Source organism: Arachis hypogaea, chromosome 16 (genome assembly GCF_003086295.3).
Source record: "Arachis hypogaea cultivar Tifrunner chromosome 16, arahy.Tifrunner.gnm2.J5K5, whole genome shotgun sequence".
NCBI classification, from domain to species: Eukaryota; Viridiplantae; Streptophyta; class Magnoliopsida; order Fabales; family Fabaceae; genus Arachis; species Arachis hypogaea.
Genome location: NC_092051.1, coordinates 150205356 through 150231334, shown reverse-complemented (window position 1 = coordinate 150231334; position 25979 = coordinate 150205356). Strand labels below are relative to the sequence as shown.

Below are 25979 nucleotides of genomic sequence, written 5' to 3'. Positions count from 1 at the left end.
AGTCTCGTGCTAATAACGTGTTGTGAAATAAATAAAAGATATACTAAATATAAAATAAAGATGTATAAATAGAAGACTCTAGTATTAATATTTACCACAATTATTATTTCAATATAATAAAGATGACTAATATATTTACTAATGTTATATGTTAAAGTATGTATAGATAGAGAGAGAAAAGAGAAGTGTTCGTAAAAAAAGAGAAATAATTATTTTTATTGTGTCATACATCTCAGACTTCTATTCATACTTGTACAAAATATTTCTTTTTAATCTTCATAAAATTTAGTCTTTTTTAAAGAACTAAACTTTTTTTATTAAAAACGTTGACTGCCCAATATTGTAAAAAAAGTCACAGTATATTAAATGGACATCCATCCATTCATACTTATCACAATAAAAATAATTAATATTTTTATTCATTATTTGTCGTCTCAACTATTTTGATTCAAATATATATATATATATTAAATTTTTTCTTCTTTTTATTTCAAATCTTTAACAGTTAGATTTGTAAAAAAGAAAGTTTAGAACAACACTTTTATTGAGTCGAAATATAAGAGATTCCAATTTTGAAGTTAGAAAAATCTGTTAATTTGAATGTGTGTAATATTATAAGTGTAAAAATTATACCTGAAAAATTAGCATATTTTATTTTATCTTATTTAATTTTTTTAAAATATAAAAAATAATTAATTAAATCCATCACATTTTTTGCGAGGCAAATAATATAAATAGAGAAACTATTATTGTTAGTTTTTTAAGTACAGTTATCGCATTCACATACATTTATATATATTACTATTATTTCACTTGAAAGACTCTTTTAATTTGAATATTAAAGTCTCTTTTCAAATACTTTAAATCCTGTAGATACCAAGCAAAACAAATAAATTTATCATAATATCGTGTTTGTATTCTATTATTAGGAGAGGTAATCCTAATCACCTTAAGAACACATAAAATTTTTTTGTCTCTTACATTACAAAAATTAAAATTATATTAAAACGGCCCTAATAATATAGTAATATTATTGTCGCTAAAATAGAAAAATAGAAAAGCGGTTAGATAAACACAACAGTTAGGGGTGTTCAAAATCAATTCGGACCGAACTAAACCGACGAACCGAATCGAAAAAACTAAAAATTGAAAATGAAAAAAATCTTATTTTGCTGTTTTTGTACGGTTCGATTCAGTTTTTGGTTTTGAATTTGAAAACTCTAACCAAATCGAACCGAACTAGTTAGCAAAAAAACCCTAAACATTACTAACCCCACCCCCCACCCCAAACGAAACTGTGCGCGAGTGTGAGGTTGTGAGCGTCTAACCTTAACCCCCAAATCTCCAATCCCTAACCTAGCTCAGTACTCATCGCTCTCTCTTCTCCAAATCTTCACACCTGCGCACCCCAGCCACACCTGCCTGCGGCACCCACCACCGCGAAGCCTTCGGCCCGTCGCACATCAGGCCAACACGAAGCCTTCCTCTTCGCGGAGACGCGGACAGAGCAGAGATCCCAACAGTCCAACACGAAGCCGTCGGCCCGTCGCACATCAGGCCAGCACGCCACCCACTGACTCGACACGGCAGCACAGCACCACACCGTCGCCGTTGAGACTCCACCACCCAGCAGCGTTTCTGGGTTCTGGCCACGATCATCAGTTCAACCCAGCACCTCCTAGTCTCCCACTCAGCCTTCCTCCCAAGTCAATATGGAGCCCGAGCCACCGATTCAGGTAATGTACCATTTGTTGTTTACTGGTAATTCTGTTCATATAAGTTTTATTTAAACATATAAGGGGTGGTTGTGCAAAGTTGAAATTTTTTAAATTTTATATTGGAAATGTCTTGCTTTTATAGCCTTTTATCATTTATACCTGCTATTTGGATTTTCTTATTAGTGTTGATTTGTCGTTACTTGCTGTTGATTTGTTGATTTGTTGTTAAGTTTTGTTGATTTATAGCCTTTTTTTCCACGTTAATACTTACAGACAAATGCATTGTTGATTTGTTGCTACTTGCTGTTGCTGGTTTGCTGTTTAATGGTTCATTTTATTGTTGTTTAATGGTTCATTATATTGGAAATGTCCTGCTTGCTGCCTTGCTGGTTGCTATTTAGTGGTTCATTTTATTATTGTTTAATGGTTCATTATATTGAAAATGTCCTGCTTGCTGCCTTGCTGGTTGCTATTTAGTGGTTCATTTTATTGTTGTTTAATGGTTCATTATATTGAAAATCTCGTGCTTGCTGTCTTGCTGGTTTCTATTTTAATGGTTCATTTTATTGTTGGTAATTTGGTATTACTGGTTATTAAATTATTGCTGGATGCTAGTTATTGATTTATTGTTCAGTTTATTGATGGATGCTGGTTATTGATTTATTGTTTTTTTTTTTATTTCAGGTTGGTTTGCATTAAGAAGTTTAGCTATTTTGTTGGAGAAGACACCATAACTTTGCTATCAGTTTAATGACAATTTATTTTTATTTTCAATTGTGTTGACTGTTGAACTATTCAACTTCTTTAATTGTTGTATTTGAATTCTGTTGTCGTTAAATTTCATTAGATCAAGACTTTGTTAGCTATTGTATATTTTTGTTTGTCGATTTCAATGTTATGACTTTGCATAATAGTATATTAGTAATTTTTTTGAATTGATAGAAAAACCGAACAAGCCGAACCAAACCAAACCGATTTTAATTAGTTTGATTTAGTTCAGATGGCCTTGATAAAAAGCCGAACCAAACCGAACCGCAGCTTAATTAGATGATCAAATCGAATAATTTTTTCCTTAAAAACCGAACCAAACCGCACTACAAACATCTCTAACAACAGTATACCCGTTAGAGTCGCAAGGCCAGTTTAAGAAATAGTATATACTATACAGCAAAAAAAGATTTGGAAATTTCGGGGAGAAAAAATGAAAATTTGTCTTTTCTTGTTACTGCTAGTCATTAACAAAACTGTAAATAAAATTAGAACAAGATTAAGTATGATTTTGGTCCCCAACGTAGGGGCTGAAAATTTATTTCGTCCCTCGCCTTTTTTTCGCTCCAAAATGGTCCCCAAAGTTTCAGTTTATTTTAAAATCGTCCTTTTTACCAATTATATTTTTTTATTACCAAATTACCCTTTATTAAAAAATTATAAAATAAAATAAATATAAAATAAATAAATAAATAAAGAAAAAAAAGAAAGAAAGGGGGGATACAGAAGCGGGGTGGGTGGGGAGAAAAGGGAGGGGAGGGGGAGGGTGGAGGGGGGAGAGAAAGGGGATCCATGCCGCCGCATCGCCGCCGCACCGCCGCCCCCGCCCGCCACTTCTTCTTCTTCTTCTTCTTCTTCTTCTTCTTCTTCCCGCCGCCGCACCCACCGCCGCACCGCACCGCGCCGCCACCACCTTCTTCTTCTTCTTCTTCTTCTTCTTCTTCTTCTTCTTCTTCTTCTTCTTCTTCTTCCACCGCACCATCGCCCCTGCCGCACCTCCACCATCTGCCTCACCACCGCACCACCAATTCTTCTTCTTCTTCTTTCTTCTTCTTCTGTGAACTTGATTTGTTTGTGAAATTTTTGGATTTTTTTTAAAATTTGTTGTGGATTATTGTTGTTGTTGAAATTTGTTGTGGAATATTGTTGTAGATTTCTGATGATGATGATGATGATGATAATGTGGTGGTGGTAGGTTCTGGTGTTAGTGGTGGTTTTGTTCTGGTGGTTTAGCTGCTGTTCTTCTGATGATGATGATGATGATGATGATGACCATGATGATAATGTGGTGGAGGTGGTGGGTTCTGATGGTGGTGGTGGGAGAAAACACAGCGCTGCCGAGACTGGGGGAGGGGGGAGAAAGAGAAGCGGGAGGGGGGTGTTGTTTCGGGAAGAGAGGAAAGGGGGAAGAGGGAAGGTCGCCGTCGCAACAGCTCCACGCCGCCGCCGCTCAACGCCGCCGCCGCTCCACGCCGCTGCTCCTCCTCTGCCTGCATTTGCGATTCTGCTTCTGTTTCTGGTTGAGGAAGAAGAGGGGAGGGGAGGGGAGGAGGGGTATTTTTGTCCGAAGGACCATTTTACAATAAACTGAAACTTTGGGGACCATTTTGGAGCGAAAAAAAGACGAGGAACGAAATAAATTTTCAGCCCCTACGTTAGGGACCAAAATCATACTTAACCCTCCATATTACTATTTCTAGAAGAATGGTACTATATCTCTTAATTGTGATGACGTTGGAAAATACTACATTCCTTCGTGAGGTTACTGCAAAATTTTTTCTTTTACCAAAAAATTCTAGTACTTAAAACAAAATTATCATCAATTTTTTTTAAAATATTATCATAAAATCGCTTATTCAAAAAATTTAAATTAATTGAAAGAGATATATAAATAATTATATTTTTAATATATTCTCTCACAAAATCTATTTATAAATTTACATAAACTTTACATGTATAACTATTTTTTATTTTTATTTATCTTATATATTAAAATTTATTTGTTAGAATACTATATTATTTGGTCATAAAAATTCTGACCTCTTATTATGTAATTACTATTCAAAAATTTATGTCTATAACAAAAATACATAAATAATTATTTAAAACAAAAACTATATTTGATGGCTATATATATAGGCACAGTCCTTGCTGGTTATGTACTAAAATGGACATTGGTCAAGGTATTCCAGAGCTATATGTTTAAGAGAAGCTTGATGAAGTGTGATCAATGGAGAGGGTGAGGGTCATGATCAGGGTTTAGAACAGGGATATTTTGGCCCTGCCACTCAATCCTCCTTCATAAATACAAATGGAGAGAATATTCCAATATAAGAAAAATATATTTAATTAATTAAATTTTTTTAAAAAGGAGAAGAATAGGAACAAAAAGAGGGCAGGGAATTTTAATGAATCACAATCTATCAACATTAAACCATAGAAACTCAATTCTCATCCCAATATTCCATTGAATAGTACCCTTTTTGGCTTTATTCTCCAATTCCAACCATAATTCTTGCAGCAACCATTTATATCTTTCTGTTAGCTAGCTGCACTCTCATTTTTCAGTTTAATGCACTCAAAATTATAATATTAAATTTTCTTGTACTTTCAATAAAATTAGTAAAATAAAAATAAATTAAATTAATCGCTCGTCTTAAATAATTAAAATTAATAAGGTCAACTTTTTTTTCTATCCTAATCACTTGGTAACTATTTTATATACTAGATCTCAATTAGTATGAGTCAAATTAAATTAAATAAGATGTGTGAAATGTTATATATAAGATAATACAAAATTTTAGATCTCAAATTTTCTTTTTTCATCATCTATATGCACTCCTTGATATAAATGTTAAATTTGGAATAAATTCCCAATTTTATTCCTTAAGAAAAACATGAGGATAAAATTGTTTATTAAGATTTTAAAATAATAATTTTATAAACAATAATAATAATGAGTCAGTTCGAACTTGACTAGTTAATAGTTCAATAAGTTGAGCTCGTGAGCCAAATTTAAACTTAAAATTGAGCTCATAAATTAAATAAGTCAAACTTAAGATTAAATAAATTCAATTCATTAGTTCATAAACTGGCTCGATTATATATATATATATTCTAAAAACCGTTTCACCGGTAGTGGAGTTTCAAAATTCCATGTACCATCAAATTGCTTGTAAATATACGTTTAGTTTATACTTTTAATATTATATATATATATATATATATATATATATATATATATATATAAAGTAGTAATATATAATTTTGTATATATTAATATTTTTATTTAAAATTTTATAATTATTTTTTATATGATTTTAATGTAGGACATAAATAAAAAATTCATAATTAATAGATACGCAATATATAAAATTAATATTTTTTAATATATATAAGTTATAATTTATTGAAATAGATTATAGGTTATGTTCTTATTATTTAAACCAACTCGTGAGTTTGAGTCGGCTCATAAACTTTTTTGGTGAGCTAAACTTGAACTTAAGAAATAGACTCGATTATTAATGAATTGAGTTGTGAGTCAAACTCAATTTTCATAAGTCGAACTTAAACTTGATCTAACTCAACTCAAATCAGCTCATTTTTAGCCTTACACCGAAAAAATTGATATATTTTTATGTTATAAAAAAAGAAAGAAACAGTAATAAAGGACAAATTACTTTCAATAAGAGATTAATTTATTGTGATTTTGAGAAATTATTTTCTTATATATTACACAATATATAATAATTTGTTTTTTTCTGAGAAGGGGTACTCTAGTTTACTACTACTACTAAATCTAGAAGTATGAAACAAAAAATCTCGGAATTAAATTACACCTGCAGTGTACTATAGGAAAAGTTTATGGATCAGCAATTTTATTAAATTCTAACTAATATGTAACCAGCAAAAAAAATATGAGTTATTAGATGAAATCTCACATCATTAAAATCATCTTAATAATTATTTAATAATTACAAATCACAAAAATTGTTGTCCCTAACATTACTGCCCCTAACATTGTACTATATTACAGATAAGGGAAAATGGACCTTAAGGCAAGAGCCTCTCCTTTTCTCTCACTCCATGATCTTTCTCTTTCTCTTTCTCTTTCTCTTTCTTCTTTCTCTATCTCTGCATTCATACATGCTACTTTCAACACTAATCCCTCACTTTCCACAAAAAAACTCACTACCCTTTTTCACTACTACTTCTCTTCCTCTTTATTAACATGCTTTCCTTAATTCATTTATGCACTTCTTTCTTTCTTTTAAGTTTCAACCCTATATATGTAGACTCACTTGAATCCTTAAAAAGCCTATCTTTTTCTCTCCAAAACCAATGCAAATCATCATTCACTCATCATCATATAATCAATTCAACTTTCAACCATTCTTACTATATTTACTTCACCATCATTTTTACTTTTTTTTATTCCTATTAATTAATTAATTAACTACTCTCTCTCTCTCTCTCACTCATCCCCTTTTTTTCCCTCTTTTAATTTCTGTTGTTTAATTTATATCTATGTATATAATTACCACTTCATATATACACTTATTAGTTCTCTAACAAACCTAGCAAGTAGATCTTTCTCTCTATTATTCTCTCTTTTTTTCTATCTATAAATCTATTAGCATCTTGAATTATTCTTCATGTTGACAAATTCTCTTCCATCAATAATGCAAACCTTACTAGCATCATCAACCCCTAAATTTCAAGGACCAGATTTGTCCTTAAACATAAGCCCTCCATGTGTTGGTGTTTCAGATTCCGAAAACAACAACCTCAACAACAACAACATGAACATGAACATGAACATGTTCCTAATTAAGTAGTAGGAAGAAAATTCTTTACAATGATATAAGTACTAGTTCAACTACTTCAGATTCAGGTGGTAGTAGTTGTGGAAGTGCAAGTGACTTAAGCCATGAAAACAACAACAACAACCTCAACCTTCTTCATCATGAACCTACATTGACCTTAGATTTGAATAACTACCATTATCATCATCAAGGACTTTCTAGAAGCTTCAATAATCACCACCATTTCCAACCTGAAATCTATGGTCGCAAGTTCAAGAGAAGCTCCAGGGTCATTAATGGAGTCAAGAGGAGCGTGAGAGCACCTAGGATGAGATGGACAACAACCCTCCATGCCCATTTTGCTCATGCTGTTCAACTCCTTGGTGGCCATGAAAGTAAGTAATAATTTCATTTTTTGAGGTTACGTCTAATTCTAATTGATATATATTTTTTGGGGTTTGTGATGTCAACATTATATTATTGCAGGGGCAACACCAAAGTCAGTTTTAGAGTTAATGAATGTTAAGGATCTAACTCTAGCACACGTCAAAAGTCAGTTACAGGTATATATGTGTGTTTGGCCTTCACTATTCCCATATCTCCATTGCCTATCTCCATTGTTTTTCTTTCTTTCTTTCTTATTATATGTATCCTTATTTTTCCTCTTTTTGATTTTCAAATTTAGACACAAATGAAAATTGAAAAGAAAAAGGGACTATATTGTTTGTTGTTTTGGTTAATTGCCTCCATTAGTGGGCAATGTATAGAAACAAGGACTAAGGACAAAAGGGTATCTAGATGGGAAATCTAATAATATTAGCCCTCTGGAAACTTTTTATTTCTTGTCATATATTACTTTTTTTTTTAATTTAACTTGATAAAATACTTACTTGAATAATTATATCTCTGGTATATATTTTTGTACTTGAACATTTTTAGTTTGTGTAAATTTTATATAGATTTCTTTTCTGGATTAACAAAGATTAAACTGAGAGCTTTTCGATTATAGAAATTTTCTACGAGAAATAGTGTAATTATCGATGCCAAAAATTGACGGTCAAATTTTTTGTCAATATTTTTCGATAGCTTTTCATTGATAAAATGAAAAATAGACAATTAGAAATAAAATATTAAAATCGACGACGATGTCGTCTATCATTTTGGTAACTTTCTAGCTAACATTTCAATACTATCGTCACATTACTGACAAAAGGGTGGCTGAAATTTTTTTTTAAATCGATGGACTAGTTGTTTATTTTAATAATTAAAATATTGATAACTTTTGTCGTCGATAAATTTAAACGATAGAGATCTCTTTTTTAAGTTGGATAAGCAGTATAGATTTATTATATAAAATAGATGACTGCAGTGTTGATTTTTATTTTAACTAAAATCGACGAAAGACCCGTCGATTTTTTATCTACAAAAAACACTCCCGCGTTTGGCCTCCTGCGTCCCATGCAATACAAGAATTTGACAAATTAGTGACGATTTTTTGCGAGAAATATTTTTTGTCACTAATCCGTCACTAACTTGCGAGGAATTAGTGACGCATTACCGACAAAAACAATAAGCGGTCACAAAATATCCGAACTTGAGAAAAAGCCACTGATTAGCCAGAGATTTACGAGTAAGTCTGTTACTCGCAAATTGACTTTTATAGCTACAAAATGAGCGAGGAAAATTTTCTCGCTAAGTTGTCACAAATTAATTAGCGAGTGACAATGTTCTAGCAAATCAGTCACTTAGGGATTCAATCAAATAAAAGTAAAGTAGTGAGGGATATTATTATCACTATTCCGTTGCAAGTGTTTGATATATAATTAGTGAGAATCAACTCACACACTAGTTCGTCGCTAAATAAACTTTGTGTGAAAAGGGTAATTAGTGAGAAAAAATATTCCTAGCTAATCCGTCACAAAGACTTGAAATGCATTTTGCGATGGACAATTTTGTAGCTAATTTGTCACCAAATTTTTATTTTTAGCGAGCAACTAGTTTTTCGTTAATTTGTCGCATAATATTGTAAAATTCAAAATTAGGGTAGCGACAGAAAATAGCCGTCGCAACAGATAAATCATTTAGCTAGGAAAGTGATCCTTGCTAATTAGTCGCTAAAGTAGAAATACGGATATTGAGCGCCTAGGACCTAAGTAGTGAAAAATTTGTGACCGTTTAACAATTGACATACTTCGTTCGCTGATTTCAAGTCGCTGATTAGCAGGCGAAATACATTTGTCTAAGTTGTCGCAAGTTTAATTTAGCGAGCGACTTGACAACTGCAATCTTGTCGCAAAGCAGAAGCTATATCCTACCTATTTTGTAGCAAATTACTTGCTAATCTCGTTGAAAATCCGTCGAAGAGTTATAACAACTCCAAAGCCAATCGCGAAAAGTTTTAGAAGTAACTTGTCGCAATTGAGTCACTAATCCAAAGCTTATTTAGTGAGAAAATAGTGACCACTTAATAACTGATAGACTTTACTTGTTTATTTTATGTTGTTATTAATTTGTGAGGAAAAACGTTAGTCTTCATTCCGTCATTACTTTAATTAGCGGCTCATCCAGCACTATCGTGCCTATTCAGCCACTTTTTCTATTGAGTTTAAGAAATTAATTTTATATTTTTATTTTTAAATTTATAAATTTAATATTAATAATTATAAATAAATTATGAAAAAGATAAAATATATTAAATTATTTAACATGTAAAATCTTTAAAATAAATAAATTTAAATTAAAAAATAAGATTAAAAAAATAAGATTGTTATTATGTGTAACTAAATCAATATAAACACTTACTAATATTATTTTAAGATTAGTTACTTATAAACGTTATTAAATTTATTTATTTTCTCAATCCTATTTAATTAGAAGCAAATTTAAAAATTTATATACAAAGTATTTTTTATTTTCATCCATAATTCTAATAGATAAAAAATGTATTACTTCAATTTTATCTTAAATATCTTTAATTATCTTTAATTTTATTATTTTTAAAAATTATTCATTTATATTTTGATTATATCATCCCATCATATTATACACTATCCTTTTCTCTTTTTATTCTTTATACATGTATAATTATTATTATCTCTTAATAATATAACTGTCATTTTAAAAATTGGTCAAAAATATAATTATCAGTTAATTTTTTTTCTTCTTTTTACCATTACCTTTTTATTTGGGCAAATGACCTTAATAAACCTGTTCCAAGGGTTACCTGAAACTGGAGGTCGATCTCGGTTGAGATTCTCTGTACGGATCGGTACCGACATGTCTGGCTGGTGGGAGACGGTCGGAGCTGTCGTGTCCGACTTGTTGGACTGGTTGCACTGTTGATCCTTCGTCACCGGAGGGTGGGGAGTACCTGCAAGAGACTCCGATGCTTAAGTTAGCACGGGTATTAACAGGTTTTTTATGTAGAATCAGAGTAAGAGTTATACCTGGGTGCTCCAGTGTATTTATAATGGTGAGATGTGACCTTTTGGATAAGATAAGTTAGTTATCTTATCTTATCTTTATCTTTGAGTTGAGGTCAGCGTATCTTCAATGAAACCGCCTTTGTCTCTATAGGTTTGGGCTGCCTTAGGATTTGAGTCGTGTTCCTCTACCCGGGCTCTTTATTGGGCTCTCTTGTTGACTCGGCCGAGTTCTTTAAGAAGAAGTCAGTCCGCTTGACCTAAAGAGGTCGGTCGCTTTGTCGTCAATCATCCCAGGTCGGATAGCTCGACCCAGGGTATGAACAAAACCTAATGCATTTCAATATGTCCTGATTGTCCCAAATAAAAAAATACAACGTCAAAGTCTCAAACCACGTTTTTATATAAATTGAATTGAATGAATTCAATTTAGCGAAACACGTAGTAAATCGAATCAATTTGATTCTATTTCCAGAATAAAAGTCGAAACGAGTTAATTCGAATTATGTGATTGAAAAGTGAATAAATCGAATTTAGTAAATTCGATTTAGGTAACAGATTTCCCAACCTAAATCGAAATCATTTGATTCGATTTGATGGTTTTGTAAATCGAATTTACTTGTTTCGATTTACATGCATTTCTCTCGTGCATAATTCGAATAAATTTGATGGTTTTATTAAAATACTTTGTATAATTAATAATAATTTAAAAATTAAAAACTTATTTTATTCCATGCATTAAAAAAAAATTAACAAAATATTTAATTATGAGATTTTTTAAAATTAATTTTTATTTATTAAATTAAAAATAACATATAAAACAACATATTTTAGTACTCTTTTTAAGTACTCTCAATAATAAGATTATTATGTATAAATAGTTGATTTTTTTTGACAAAATAAATAATAATAATAACAATAATAATAATAATATTGAAAATACTTAATAAAAATAATAATAATACTTAATAAAAATATGAGCTCAACGTAAATTTTTCATCAAAGTGAGATTCAAATATAATACTCTTTTATATAATTAATAATTTTAAAATTATTTTATTCTATGCATTAAAAAAAATAAACTAATAAAATATTTATTATTATTGTGTATTGTATAATTATCGTCTAGCTAATTACTTAATTGGCATGTTCTTAACTTAGCTTCTTATTACTCTTTCAGTCTGAAAGATAATGTCAATAAAATCTTATACCCCTAACTTATATAGTTAAATCCAACTTCATCATGCTGCTGGTTGCACCATTATTAAATTTTAAAAATATTATAATAAATATAAATAGATAAAAATTAAATAAATTTATATATCTATTAATATATAAAATTATAGTTTAATTTTTAATAAGAACAAATTAAGGTCATTTGCTCTTTTTACTTTACACATAACTCATATTCTTATTGTCTTATTCATTATTCTACTGAGTATATATAATATTCTTTTTTTATTTTTTCACTTAATAAAAAAAATAATAATAGATATGTGTATGGAGAATAAAAATAATAAAAATAGAAATTAAGAATTTCGAAAGAATAATGACTAATGATGATTTAAGATATTAAATATAAAATAAAAAAATATAGCAATTAAAATTATGCGAAAAAATATTTTTTTAAATTTAAATTTTTACATTTACTCCAAATTAAATAAAATTAAAAAAATAAATAAATTTACAAATATTTATAAAAATTTTATCTTAATTGTTACATATAATAACAACGTAATAATTTTAATATTATACTTAAATTTATTCAAATTTTATTATTCTATATATTAAAAAAATTAAATAACTTATAAAATTGTTATTTTTATTTTTATTTTTTATTTATTAATAATTTATTATTTACAAAATTTTTATTTTTTATCTTAAATTTATTATTCAAAAAACATAAAAATTAATTTTCTAAAAATATTAGAAAACAAAAGGGCAGAAACGGTGTCGTTTTAATTAATTTAAATTATATTTTTATACATCTTAAAAAAAGAAAAAAGAAAGAAAAAAACCATACAAGTATATGGTGCCGTTTTAGTTAGCAATTAGAAGAATGAAAAATAGCAAAACCAAAACACCCTAACTTCTCTTGCCCTCAGCTATTTCACCTCACTCCCAAAACTCCTGAGAGCACAACGGTGCTTGACTTCCTTCGATCGCAGCAGAGAAGAATATGCAATTTTTATCTGCAGTCCCACTATTTCCACTATCTCTCCTTCTATCATTAGTTCACCGTAGAAAAAGAAATAAAAATAAAGATTGCTGGTGTCATTTGTTTAAAGTAGATTCGCTAAAGGAGGTCTGATCAACGACACCACTGAAAGGTCCGTTGCTCTTTTTCACAAATCGCAAGTTATGTTCTTATCGATAATTTAATATGATTGTGATGGTACTTGCATTCAAAATTTTCTTAGATTATCTCATCTTTATTGGATTAGATTTTGCTGCAGCAGTGAATTTTATTGTTCATTTTTTATTTTTTTAAAAATAATCTATATCCGAATTTGTTGCCTTTATATTTGAGTTGTTGAAAATATTGGTTCATTTGTTAGGTTGGTAAGAGAGTTGCATTGGAATCTTTCTTGCTATATATTCCTTAACTCTTTTAGGATGATCAAGGTTCAACGGGATAGTGGAATTAGTTTAGTCCGGTTAAAAAAAATCTATATGAATATAAAAATTGGCAATTAATCATAAGTAAAATAATCAAAGGTTTCAAATAATATAATTCAATATTTTTAGTACAACATAAGCAAATGTTCTTATATTGATTGGTGGCTGATTTTAGAATTAGCATGATTAGTCCAAACTGACTTACCTACTATTGGTTAAAAGTATACATTCTTTTCTTCAATAAATGTTGTAGTTTATTATCACTAGACATTTTGTCAGAGAAAAAAATAAAAATCCTGAGAAAGCAAGCAATTGAGCAGAAAGGCCCAAAAAAAAAGTATAAGAACAAGACCACTACTAAAGTCAAATATTATACTGACAGACATGTTGAAGACATGAATAGTTCTAAATATATGAAAAGTAAGAAAATAAAAAAAAATGGCATGATGCATTGTTTCAGATAATACATTCTATTCGTTTCTTGTTACATGGTGACAGATTCCTGTTTCCTGAAATTTAAAACATGTATGGATTTAGCTGCCTTTTGGTCAAAGTAAGCAAAGCATATTCCTAAAGAAAAATGGTACATGAACCAGTCATTTGTTAACTAAATTTTAACTCGAACTAGTTATTTGTTTTGGTGCTATAATGTGCTTTTTTGTTTTCATCTTCGAATTAATCTCTTTCTACACACTAATTTAGCTCCTCTTTGCTGTTCTTCTAATACCTCTTTTGTTCCTTGTTTCCTCTTTTGTTTTTATGTATGAACTCAATCAAATGGGATTTCAACTTCTCCAAATTGTGATCCTAGAATTTGTGGAACTTTTATTTCAGCTATGAATCGTATAAAATTTAATCTTGATTTTGGAAAAATCAAGAGGGCATTTTCGTTATTTGGAGTTAAGGGGTAGAATGGTAATTTTGTCATGTTCAATGATCTGAATACTAGAAGAATTATACCATGTCAGTCTTGGACATCAAGAAGACCAAGAGTTCGTTTCAAAAACAGTAGTGGTGAAAGGACGACAATTCATAAGACCCATTGGACTAAGTCAGGACAACAAGAAGTTCAATAATGCTTTTCAAATTCAATGGGAGGCATAATTTATTATTAATTTTCGAATTTTTAGGCATTTATTTTGGTTTGTTTTGTTGTTAGAGTTTGTTGAAAGATTTGATCTACTTTTGATTTGCTTAGTAGTATTTTTAGAGATTTTAAATTTAAATCAAATCTGATCTAATCTAATAAGATTAAATCTGATTTAAATTAGTTATCATATTTTTAGGATTTTAAAATTTAAATCAAATATGATCTAATCCAATAAGATCAAATCTGATTTAAATTAGTTATCTTATCTTATCTTTTAACTAGTTTGTTTGGAGTCTATTTAAACATATTTACACGAATAAAAATTTCCTTAGTGCTTTATGCACGTTTTTTTATGTGATTAAGTAAGGTGAGTGATTTGTATCGCTTGTTGCATGGAGAAGATTGAATGATTCAATTTTCATCCCTCTGATCTAGGTTGTCAAGGACAAGTTCTTTGAAGGTCTAACAGGGAATCCCTTCCAGTGACCTAGATTGCTAAGAACAGGTATTTTAGAGGTCTAGTCGAAAAAATCTTTATCTATCTTTTATGTTTCCGCGGTGTCTCTTGATGCCAATAAATTCCTCTTCTTAATGTCATTCTTTTCTTGTCCCCCTTCCATTAGGATTTTATTACTTTGAATGTATTAAACCCTAACATAATTTTCTTATCAACAGCTCCCTCACTTTTATTATTCTTTAACTTATCTCGTTCTATACATTATTCTCAATTTTTATATTATTTTACCAAAACATACACATGATTTATTCACAGTCAACACAACTAGCTATAAATCAGAATCTTTAGCATTTTCAAACATTTAGAAAATTAAACACATATTTATAAAAATTAATTATTCTCACAGTCACAAATTCAACACAAATTCATCATCCAACCAATCTAGACAGTCATAAATTATTTGCAATTACTCATTAAACTTTTGAGCATTCATGAATTGAAAACTTATATTTTAAAGACAAATCCTTTATCTTTGTACGAAATTCAGGTAAACAAAAATTTTAGAGAAATTTTCTAACTGACCTGCTAAAGAAAAAAAAATCAAAAATCATTTATGATTCTAAGAACTCCAATTGGTAGAACTAAAAAAAAAAAAACTACGTCACTATTAACTTTTATCAAACAAAAATAATACCAACACTTAAAATACATAAAATCAGGGTCGAAAACTTGGAAGTTTTCACGTTTTCTCTCTTCCTCGCCCACGGGCTTTTTCTTTCTTTTTCTTTTCGGTCACTTCCTTCCCTTAGTTTCTTCCCTTTTGGTTCGGTGAAGAGAAGGAATAAAATGCAGCCGAAGCTTCGGTTAGATGGCTACTTTGTGTGCCTCCCATAGAGCTGCACTGGATTCAAGTCCTCATGGAGGAATATAGAACCATTTATGTGTACTCCCATATAGTGTGTGTGAGTGAGTTGTGTGGGTATGTAATACATAGGTGTATGGATGTAATGCCTAAGATTGGGGGTTGTCCAATCCACTTGACCAAAAAAAAAAAAAGAGAAGGAATAAAATAACATAAGGCCATATGGGTGATGTAATTAATGACGTACGTGTCACATTATATATATCTATATGTATACATTAGCCACCTTAGCCTTTTTTCCTTTTATTTCTTTAGCTTTGTTTCTTCCTTTCCCTGATGGCATTCGACCAAGGAAAATAATAATATTTATAAAAATTAATTTAAATTTTGTCTATTAAAATAATTTTTAATAAATAATTTAAATTAATAAAATAAGTTATAATTAAATTATATTTTAAAATTTTATTTAATTATTTTTATTAAAAATAATTTGTTTAAAAATAAAATCTTACTATAATATAATAACACATAAATAACTAATTATTTAATTTTTAAAAAAAGTAAGATGTTATATCCTCTCATTTATAAAAATTTTCGTTCTCAAAAATTGATACAATAAAATAAATTTAAAATCTAAAAAAAACTAGATTCACGAAAAAAATACAAGCAACATCAAAAATAAATACTCGAAAAAATTCGAGTGAACAGATAAGATTGGATAGAAAAAGAATCAAAACAGAACTCTCTTCAAAAAATATTCTAAAATAAGAACTTCTGAAAAAAATACTAGAAATAATTTATCGTATCAAAACAAGTTCGAAATTCTTATCAAGGGATTATCATTCATGTAGAAGAACACAAAGTCATAGATTATAATCTCAGTAGGAAGTGCATAAGTTGTAGAATGCGAAGCAAAAGGATCAATCACATAATTAGCTTGCTACGAATTGTAACTCTCAAGGTTTCAAATCGCTTAAAAATTAAGGATTATGCATTGTATCAAAACAAATTATAGGTCAAATCGAAAGGTACAGAATTTATGAAGATGTGTACAAATAATAATAAAGAAGGATAATCAAATCTGGTTTCGAAAAGAATTGAAACAAGGGACGGAAGAAATGAAAAATAAATGAATAAACAGTGAAAGAAAAGATGACACCAAGTCACATAGTACGAATAAAAAGTATACGTCGAAACGAATCCAACTCTTAGAACGTAACTTCTAACATTTCCAAACCTCGTGATTCGCATAACCTATTACTTCTAGTTCATTTATGATAATCCGTTAGTGTTTCCATATATATGAATCATTAGTATTAAGTTTGCCAGACCTAATACCATGAGAGATACAACGGTCGACTAATAGCATTAATCAATAGACAATTATATATCTAAAACTCAAATTCTTGTCATTATGACAAGTCCTATTGCATGATAGACACTCAGAGTATGCAGTAAAGCATAGTCAATCCATTTTTCAAAGCTCTACAGGAAGGACTGCTCTGATACCATAAAGTAACACCCTAACTTTTAGCACCTCATAATCGTACTAAAAGTTCGAGTGCTACTTACCTCTAACCCTTTTTATTTTATACTATCTTTATTTAATAACGAACCTTTACGAATACGAACCGGAATCTTAATCAGGAAAACAAAAAGTCTTCACTTTAAATCTCTTAATAAAATATAACATAACAATATATACATAGACTTATTCCAAGATCCTCAAATACAAGTCCTATTCCTCTGAAATTTTTCAGAATAATGAATGACGAGAAAAAAATAAAATCTAAGATTAAACCAAAATCCATAAAATACGAATACATGTATATAAAATTCTGTGGATTAGTCACGGCTCCTTGCCAAGGGCTTCCTGAACCTGTCACTAAAAAAGAAGATCTGTAGGGGATGAGAACGTCGTCCTCGCATGTTTTCAATAGGGAAGGTGAATGCCGTAAAAGTAATGAACGAAATGCGAATAATTGACTTTACTCAGTAAAACTATTCTTTTATCAAGCCTTTGAAAATACTTTTTAATTTTACTTTAGACAATTATTTGCTTTCTTTAAAATTTCTGAATTTAAAACAAAACTCGCTTACAACATTAATTCTTAATTAGTTTAATACATAATACTAATAGTACTAGAGACTCAATTGAACACACAAACAAGGCAGAATAAGACAACTAGCACAATCACAGAGAAAATACAACAAACAAGACACAACTAAATGTAAATATGCAAACAATATGATGCATGTCTGTCCTAAGCAGGTCATGAGCTCACGCGTCGGTTGTCTACCCGCAACCCGACGTTACTCGGGACAAACCCCGAATATGGTTTCTTTACCGTATCAGTTAGGCACAATTATCATCATGGGTATGTCAGTTAATTAAGATATCTGAGCATCACGGTAGAAACAGGCTAATAGTCTATGAAAGATTATTCATTTTTTATATTGGTCTCTCAGAAATTTTTTTAATTAAACTCATCCTCTAAAAATTTTAAACTAGTCACATTAGTTCTTCCGTCACTTTTATTGCTAGTGGCATCATAATTTATTAACATAATTATAAATTTATGAAATTAGATTAAATCAATTTTAAATTAAGGGATTTCAAAGTCTCAAGATCCCCTTCAATTTAGAATTTACTTTATCTAATTACATAAACTTATCATTTTAGAAGTCAATTAAGACTATTAGGTGTATGTCGTGATCAGTGTGATGTTATTTAATGTGTCGCATTAGTAAATTTCGATGTCGTCGGTAATTTAGAAGTGACAAAAAGACTGGTGTAAATAATTTAAAATCTTTAAAAGATGAATTTGATTAAAAAATCTTTTAAAGACAATTTTAAAAACAGATAATCTTTTAAAAATGAATTTCACAATTTACCCTTATACTTATACTATAATCAACTAATATAATTCATATAATAATGTTTGGTGAGAGTAACATTTCATGTGTACTAGTTTTATCAATTTTATTCATCACTATATTATATGAGCAAAGTTTGAAGATTACTCATTTTAATTTATATTAGTCAATAATACTCAATAGCTCACACATTTAGCTCAATAGCTTAGAACCATACCTTAAATTAATATTTTTAAATATTATTGATTAATATTGAATAAAAACAATAAATTGTGTTAGTTCTCTAATATTATTTATATTATATTTCATACTGAATTTTTAAGATTGGGCTATCAAAAGTTGCCTCCAAATTTCACACACACATGGTAGAGTAACAAAATTGGAACTTCATATCACTAAATAATAATAATAAAAATAGAGTGCAGAGAACAAATGAATGATAAAGATGTAAAGTGAAAATTATCTATGCCAAAAAAACTTTTCATTTTGTTCTCTTCATTAGAAACAAAAATTGATTCCTGGATCCAATAAAAGATATGTATTTCTCTATATACTCACTAATAACTTGTTTACAAATTTTTCTAATAATACAATTATCCTAAATGAAAAACTCACAAACCAAACTAATCATCTTTGTTCCTTCATTCACGAATCACAAATATAATCCTTCCCTTCTTTCTCTTGTGAAAATGAGTTTTTCAAATTTTTGTGAATGAATCAACAAAAAGGATCATCAACCTTAGAAATTTTCTGGACCCAGATTATGTACATAGCTAATTTTCACATTGAAGAAAATTCATATATGATCTTAAAAAGCAAGAAATTTCAATTTACTCTTGTTTATTCCTTGCTTCACCAACCAGCAGCAACTCATCTTTGTTTTCTTATTTTATTGAAAAAATATCAACTGTTTTAACCTTACCTAATATGGAATTCAACATTTAAAAACAATTAAATACTATCTAAAAAAATGATTACTCACGTGAAATTATATTTATGTAAAGATCATAAGTAAAGACTATTAGATGATATAAAATAGAGAAAAATCTAAAACAGCCTCTTACAATTATCTCGAAAGACAACGAGGTTTTGACAAAAAAAATCCAATTCGGTCCTGACAATTATCTCGAAAGGACAACGAGGTTCTTGTATCAAAAAATAGTCAATGTTTTTTTTATAGGGACTAATCAGTCCCAAAAAAAAGACCAAAGGTCGGATTGGGTGTTTTTTTTTAAGAATTTCGTTGTCCTTTCGAAATAATTGTCAGGATCGAATAGGATATTCACTCTATAAAAGATTTGACTAAATTATCGTCTAACAGTTCTCCTATCATCTTGATCTTGATCGACCTGTTGCAATGCTGATTTGTTATGAAACAACTCATGGATCCAATAAAAAGAAACAATTTCGTTGATGATGATCAAGAATCCAAAGAAAAAGGAGTGATCAAAAGATCATAAGGTGCCCAAAGAGTATCCAAAGGACAAGGTCTATTAGCATCAAGTCTCACCCATGGCTTCCCTTTCCCACTCCAATGCAACAAACTCACAGGCCCAGGATGAAGATCTCTACACAAACCTCTAAAGTTATCTCCACCAAGCCCATGCTGGTTCCACCGATGATCCACACTTCCGATCTTCCCCGCGAAAACCAGCAAAAATGGCGGCAACGATCCAAGCTCGTAGATTCTCATCCTCTTCTGAAGCTCCATCCATTCCTCTATCTTCCGTGTGTAATCTCCTTCCCGCCATTTCTCAAGATCAATCACCATCACCCCAGTGTTGAAGTAACAAGCTTTTCGATTCGCAAACGTTAGCGAAAGCGAAGGGTTGGACCAAAACGTGGGAGTGAAGTAAGCTGTGAAGTTTGCATTGCAGTATTCCGGTGCTGCAAGAACTTGATCCTTGTTTAATGGGGTGGAGGCTAGTTTCGTAATTTCATCGACTAGTACGAGGTCGGAGTCGAGGTAGACTATCTTTTTCACGCATGTTGGGAGAATGGTTGGGAGGTAGGATCTTGCGTAGTTTAGAGGGCAATCGAGGGCGGAGCGAATTGACGTTGAAATCAGGCCAGAGACTAATTCGTCGCTGAAATCATAGAGTTTGAATTTGAGGTATGGGAATGATTTTGAGAGTGTGGTGTGTAAGAGTGAGGATGAGTTGGATTTTGTTGAAGAAACAAAATGGAAGAAGATGTTTTGTGGACATGAAGAGTGTTGAAGGACACTTAGGATTGCTGCCATGGAACCTCGTATGTATGTCTTGTCTAGTGTCATTGCAACATGAACTAGTTCATCAGAGCATATGTAGTTATTGTCTTCAATGGAGGGGCAATTTGGGGAATTGTAGAATTGAGGTGCTTCTTTGAATTGGTGTTGGAAATTGGCGTTTGTTGAGGATGTACATGGTAGCAATAATAAGAACAAGGAGAGGGTGAGAATTAGTAATGAGAGTGGTGATAATGGTGGTTGTGATTTTTTGGGATTAGAGTTCATAGTATATATGGTGTTTTTGTGTGTGTGATTGAAATGGAAGGTTGAGAAGGGTGTGTTTTGATTTGAATATATTGATATGGGTTATGATGATGATAATTGGAATTTCATGATTATTCAAACATGCTCATTAATCCCTTTGGTTTAGAAAAAAACATAACTAAAAAGAAAAGAAAAGAAGAAGAGAGATAGAGAGATCTTTATGGGTTGGCTTATAATTGGAATTATTTCATTATTCCAAAGATGCTTAAATGTCTTTGATTTATTAGTAAAAAATATTTTTTTATATTAAAAAAAAAGGAAAAAGATTTTTAGAGAGAAAAGAGAGTAATGAGCTAGGCTAGGCTGGCTTGGAGGATGAGAGTGAGAGAGAGAGAGAGGGGGGAAAGTCAAGAATATATATGGAATTGAAGAGTAGGTGGAGTTCACATATATAATATATAATAATAATATATAATTATTTGGTCATAGAAATGTATCATTTGATGGCATTGTTTTTGTGACATTTTCTTTTCAGGTATGGGATGGGGACCCTTACCTTCTTTCTAAGGTTCTGAACTATTTAATTATCCTTCATGTGTATGTCATTTAAATATATCTATCTATGTATTGTATGGAATATGAATGGGCTATATATAATTATATATGAACTCTTAAATTAAATATATTACATTGGATTAAAATTATGGATGGGGAGAGAGTAAATACTAAATACTTAAATAGGGTCATCTCATCCACTTTATAAAATACAGGGTATGTAGTATGTACCTTTGTAATATAATGTACCATGAAATAGGGAATGTATCTGAATTTATATTTATGACACAAAGATCCCACCCTTGGTTGTATCTTCATTTTGATTTCATTCCTATTTCTTTGAGTCTTTCTTATAATGGAAATAATATCAAAAAAAATTTTGAGCTTATCTAATTTTGAACTAGGTTTAGAACACAAAAAGATATAGTTATATTTTAAAATAATAAAATATATTTTTACCATCTAAAAAGTAATAACTTAAATTAAAGTAGTTTTTCTATAATAAATTGTTTAATTATGTTAAGTGTCCACAAAAAATCAGTTACCAATTAACTGTTATATATAAAAAATATATATTTAGTATTTTATAATAAAATTTTATTATACTATATATTGTAAAAATATTTTAATTATTTATTTATTATAAATTTAATTATATTATGATAAATTTAATTATAGTTATAGTTAATTATTTAATTTAAAAATATATAAATAGATAATGACTGGTTAAGTGATTCAATTTTAGTGTATATGGAGAATCTTTAATAATTTATTCATGTGTATAATATTATCATACAAAAGAAGACTAATAATAAATTTAATGTTTTTTTATTGGATAGGAACAAATTTGTTTATAAGAAGTTGACAAATGATAAATATATCCAATAAAAGATGAGTTATTATATATCATCTTTAAATTTCGGAGGAGTAAAATCAAATGTGAAATTTTAATTATGCTCTTAGGTAAGTTTGTTTTGAGGTAAGAGATTGAGAGATTGAAGTTTCAGTATTATATATGTTGATTTAGATATTGATACTAAAATTTCTGTCTCTTTCCTCAAAATTTCAGTATTTCAGTACTTCCAAAAAATGAGGACACAAGATACTAAAATTTTTAGAGATGGGACTGAAACTTTAATAACATTTTATATCTAAAATACTTTTATTTCAATTAATTAATTCCAATTTTATCTTTTGTACAAATTAAATTAAAATTTTATTCTTGTTTTAATTTCTGTCTCTCACTTTACACCAAATAGAATACTGATAAAATTTATTTCAATCTTTATCTCTTAATTTTTGTCTCTCAATTTTCGTCTTTCTATTTCTATCTCTCCACCAAACACTACATTAATTATCACATGTTCAATATGAAGTTAGACATAAAATAATTCTCTTCTTTCTTATAATGATTTTATTCATATTAATTAAGAAAGAGCACTTTCAATTCCCTTCATCTTGGATTAGAAATTTAGAATGGTAGAAACTACTACTTTATGCACAAGTAACAGTGACACAAGACTAGTAAAAAAATATTAAAAGAAAAAAAACCCTAAATTTTAAGCAAGCATGTTCAATTAAAGCGTTGTTGTTAAGGCTATATTCACATTCGTCTAAGGCACATTATTGAATGTTTTTCATGCTTCATGACTTATTCTATTTTATTTAATAATTTTAAACTATCATGCTCTAATCCGAAAACTATGTCCCAGCAACCGAATCTTCCATAAGGGAGCATTTCCAAGGAAGAAAATTATTTCCATTAAAATAAATCCACCAAAGTATAATTATATTTAGATTTTGATTAGCTGATTATACCAACTTAATTAAATTATTAAAATATTACTAATATGTAAAAGATATAGAAGACATTTGGAAATTTATTACAATATCAAAGTCAACATATATGTGTGCCGATGTGAAATATACATCATCACATGTAAGAAATTTATATTATTTAGTCAATATTAAATTTTAATTATTACTTCTTCACTAATTATATATAAGTGAAATAATGAAAAAGAAAACCTAATGGTAAGAATAGTATTTTTAAAAAAAAAAAAAAAACTAAAGTTAATCAACCTAAACTAGTATTATATATATATAATATGCTTACTAACTCTGCGGCCAATGTCAACAGTGATACTAACTATAATAATATCTCTCCTTTCAAAAATTTAAATTAATAAAAAAAACACATAAATAAATAATTATATCTCTACCAATAACTTAAACTATGTATAAAAAGATGTTTTGAGTAATCTAGTTTAGTTACATGAGAGACCAATACAATGGTCTATTAATATTATTTATTTATTTATTTATTTATTTATTATTATTGGAATGAGAATCAATATGACCAATTAAAACCTTGTAACACTAAACTCATCACCCACTAAACCATCACAAGACATAAGATCCATATAATATTGCTCTAATAATGGATCGTAATCTTTCTTAGGGACACCATAAAAATTATATATATATATATATATATATATATATATATATATATATATATATATATATATATATATATATAAGCAAAAAGTGAAGCCAAACACGTTGTTTGCAAGCAATTATATTTGATATTTTGAACTTTGGGTAAAAGAAAGGCATCTCACCTTTCTTGATCACATTTGACATGTTGCAACTTATTTGTTATTTACACGTACATAATTTTATAAAATTATTGTGGATCTTATTAATCATTAGTGTTCACAATTTCATTGATTAGATATGAAATCAAATTAAGTTATTTCGATGTTGATTCTGTTCTTCCATTCCTATGTCAATGCAAAATAATATATGAAGTTTTTTTTTATATATAAAAAGTTACTCCGCAAATTTAAAAATAATGTAAAAATATTTAATCTTCATAATGTTAATTAACTAACAGAAAATTAGACATTATTTAACAAGCCACAAGCCATAATATGCAGTTATGAACGATAATACTTTAATTACCTAAATTCCTATTAATCGATAATTTAAGCAAACTTTTCCCTTATTATGAAAGCATAAAAATAAAAATTTATATCTAAATTAAATGATATACATGAATTTGACTATTTTAAGATGACAATATATATTTATAAAATAAAATTATTTGATAAGATCTACACATAATAAAAAAATATATATTTATAGTGATGATTAGTAGTTCATTTTTTTTATTCTATAAATCACCTAATTTTAGAGAAGTCAAATCTATATACGGATAGATATATTCCTTTCCTTTATTCATGCAAAAACTAAACAATATAAATGAAAACCGAGCGAAGAAAAAGAGAAAAAAAAAAAAAAGAGGGGACAAAATTTCAAATTTTGGGGTCCCCTCACCACTCCTCTGCTCTCGAAAAATATGATTACTTTTGGCATTATATATTTGTTTGTTCTCAAAAGATATATTAAAAATAATTCAAATTATAATAACTTAAAGGGTTTAGTTTAGTTTTTCTTTCTTTCTTTTTTTTTTTGGAAAAAACGCGCTTAGCTAGATTCATAGCTTGACCTCACAAACACCTCAAAAGTCATATAATTGTTTTAAGAGAATTTTGTTTATTATAGCAGTTTACAGTTGGCAACACCTTTAATATATACTCTCTCTAATCTAATTTTAATTTGGAGTGTCCACTCTATTATTGATGATTAATCTATTTGAGTTCCAATTAATAGTATTAACATAAGTTCCAAACTTAATTACCAATAAGTATATACACACTTATATAGTTGTCGGTGATATATGATCAGTCAATTTTATCAACATTATCCACACACACATATATATAATTGAACAAATAAGATATTATTTTATATATAAGATTAGTGTAATATACTAATATATATATATAGATGGATTATTCCATGTGGACAATGTTGAAGAAAGCCACCATTCCTAGTAGTACGGTCACACACGTTTTACATAGTGGATTTTATGGGCAAACAGATCTGATTTTGGACAAGTTTTTGCAGGTAATACTTTCATGAAAATAATTAATAATAAGGATTCTAAAAAATATTTATAATAGTTAAAATTGTAAAATTTTAGATAAAAAAAAGAAAAAATAGTAATTTTATATATATAGTTAGAGAATAAAAATTATTAGATAAAAACATAAAATTATAATATATAATATTTTTGTCTTAAAATTATTCATTTCAAAAATTTAAATTAATTAAAAAAAACATAAATAATTATTTCTTTAACATTTTCTCTCAAGTAAAAATCTGTTTTAGTTTGCTTGATTTACAGATAAATGTTTTTTGTCCGTTTAAAGATTATTAATTAATATATATTTTAATAATTTTCATCTAAACCACTCATATATAA

The 25979-nt window shown here is 28.9% G+C and overlaps 1 protein-coding gene and 2 long non-coding RNA genes across 3 annotated transcripts; 2 read left to right on the top strand and 1 right to left on the bottom strand.

Moving 5' to 3' along the window:
• Positions 1-6548: 6548 nt before the first annotated feature.
• LOC112806001 (uncharacterized) lies at positions 6549-8223 on the top strand. The gene is made up of 2 exons (XR_011874673.1): positions 6549-7686; positions 7778-8223. It is a non-coding gene; the product is annotated as an uncharacterized lncRNA (long non-coding RNA).
• Positions 8224-12536: 4313 nt separating this feature from the next.
• Positions 12537-14605, top strand: LOC140180419 (uncharacterized). Its single transcript, XR_011874672.1, has 2 exons — positions 12537-13043; positions 14167-14605. It is a non-coding gene; the product is annotated as an uncharacterized lncRNA (long non-coding RNA).
• A 4987-nt stretch (positions 14606-19592) lies between these two features.
• Positions 19593-21481, bottom strand: LOC112697921 (probable galacturonosyltransferase-like 1). Its single transcript, XM_025751300.3, has one exon. It carries the CDS (start codon positions 21110-21112, stop codon positions 20039-20041), a length of 1074 nt encoding a protein of 357 aa, XP_025607085.1. The 5' UTR covers positions 21113-21481; the 3' UTR covers positions 19593-20038.
• Positions 21482-25979: the final 4498 nt, after the last annotated feature.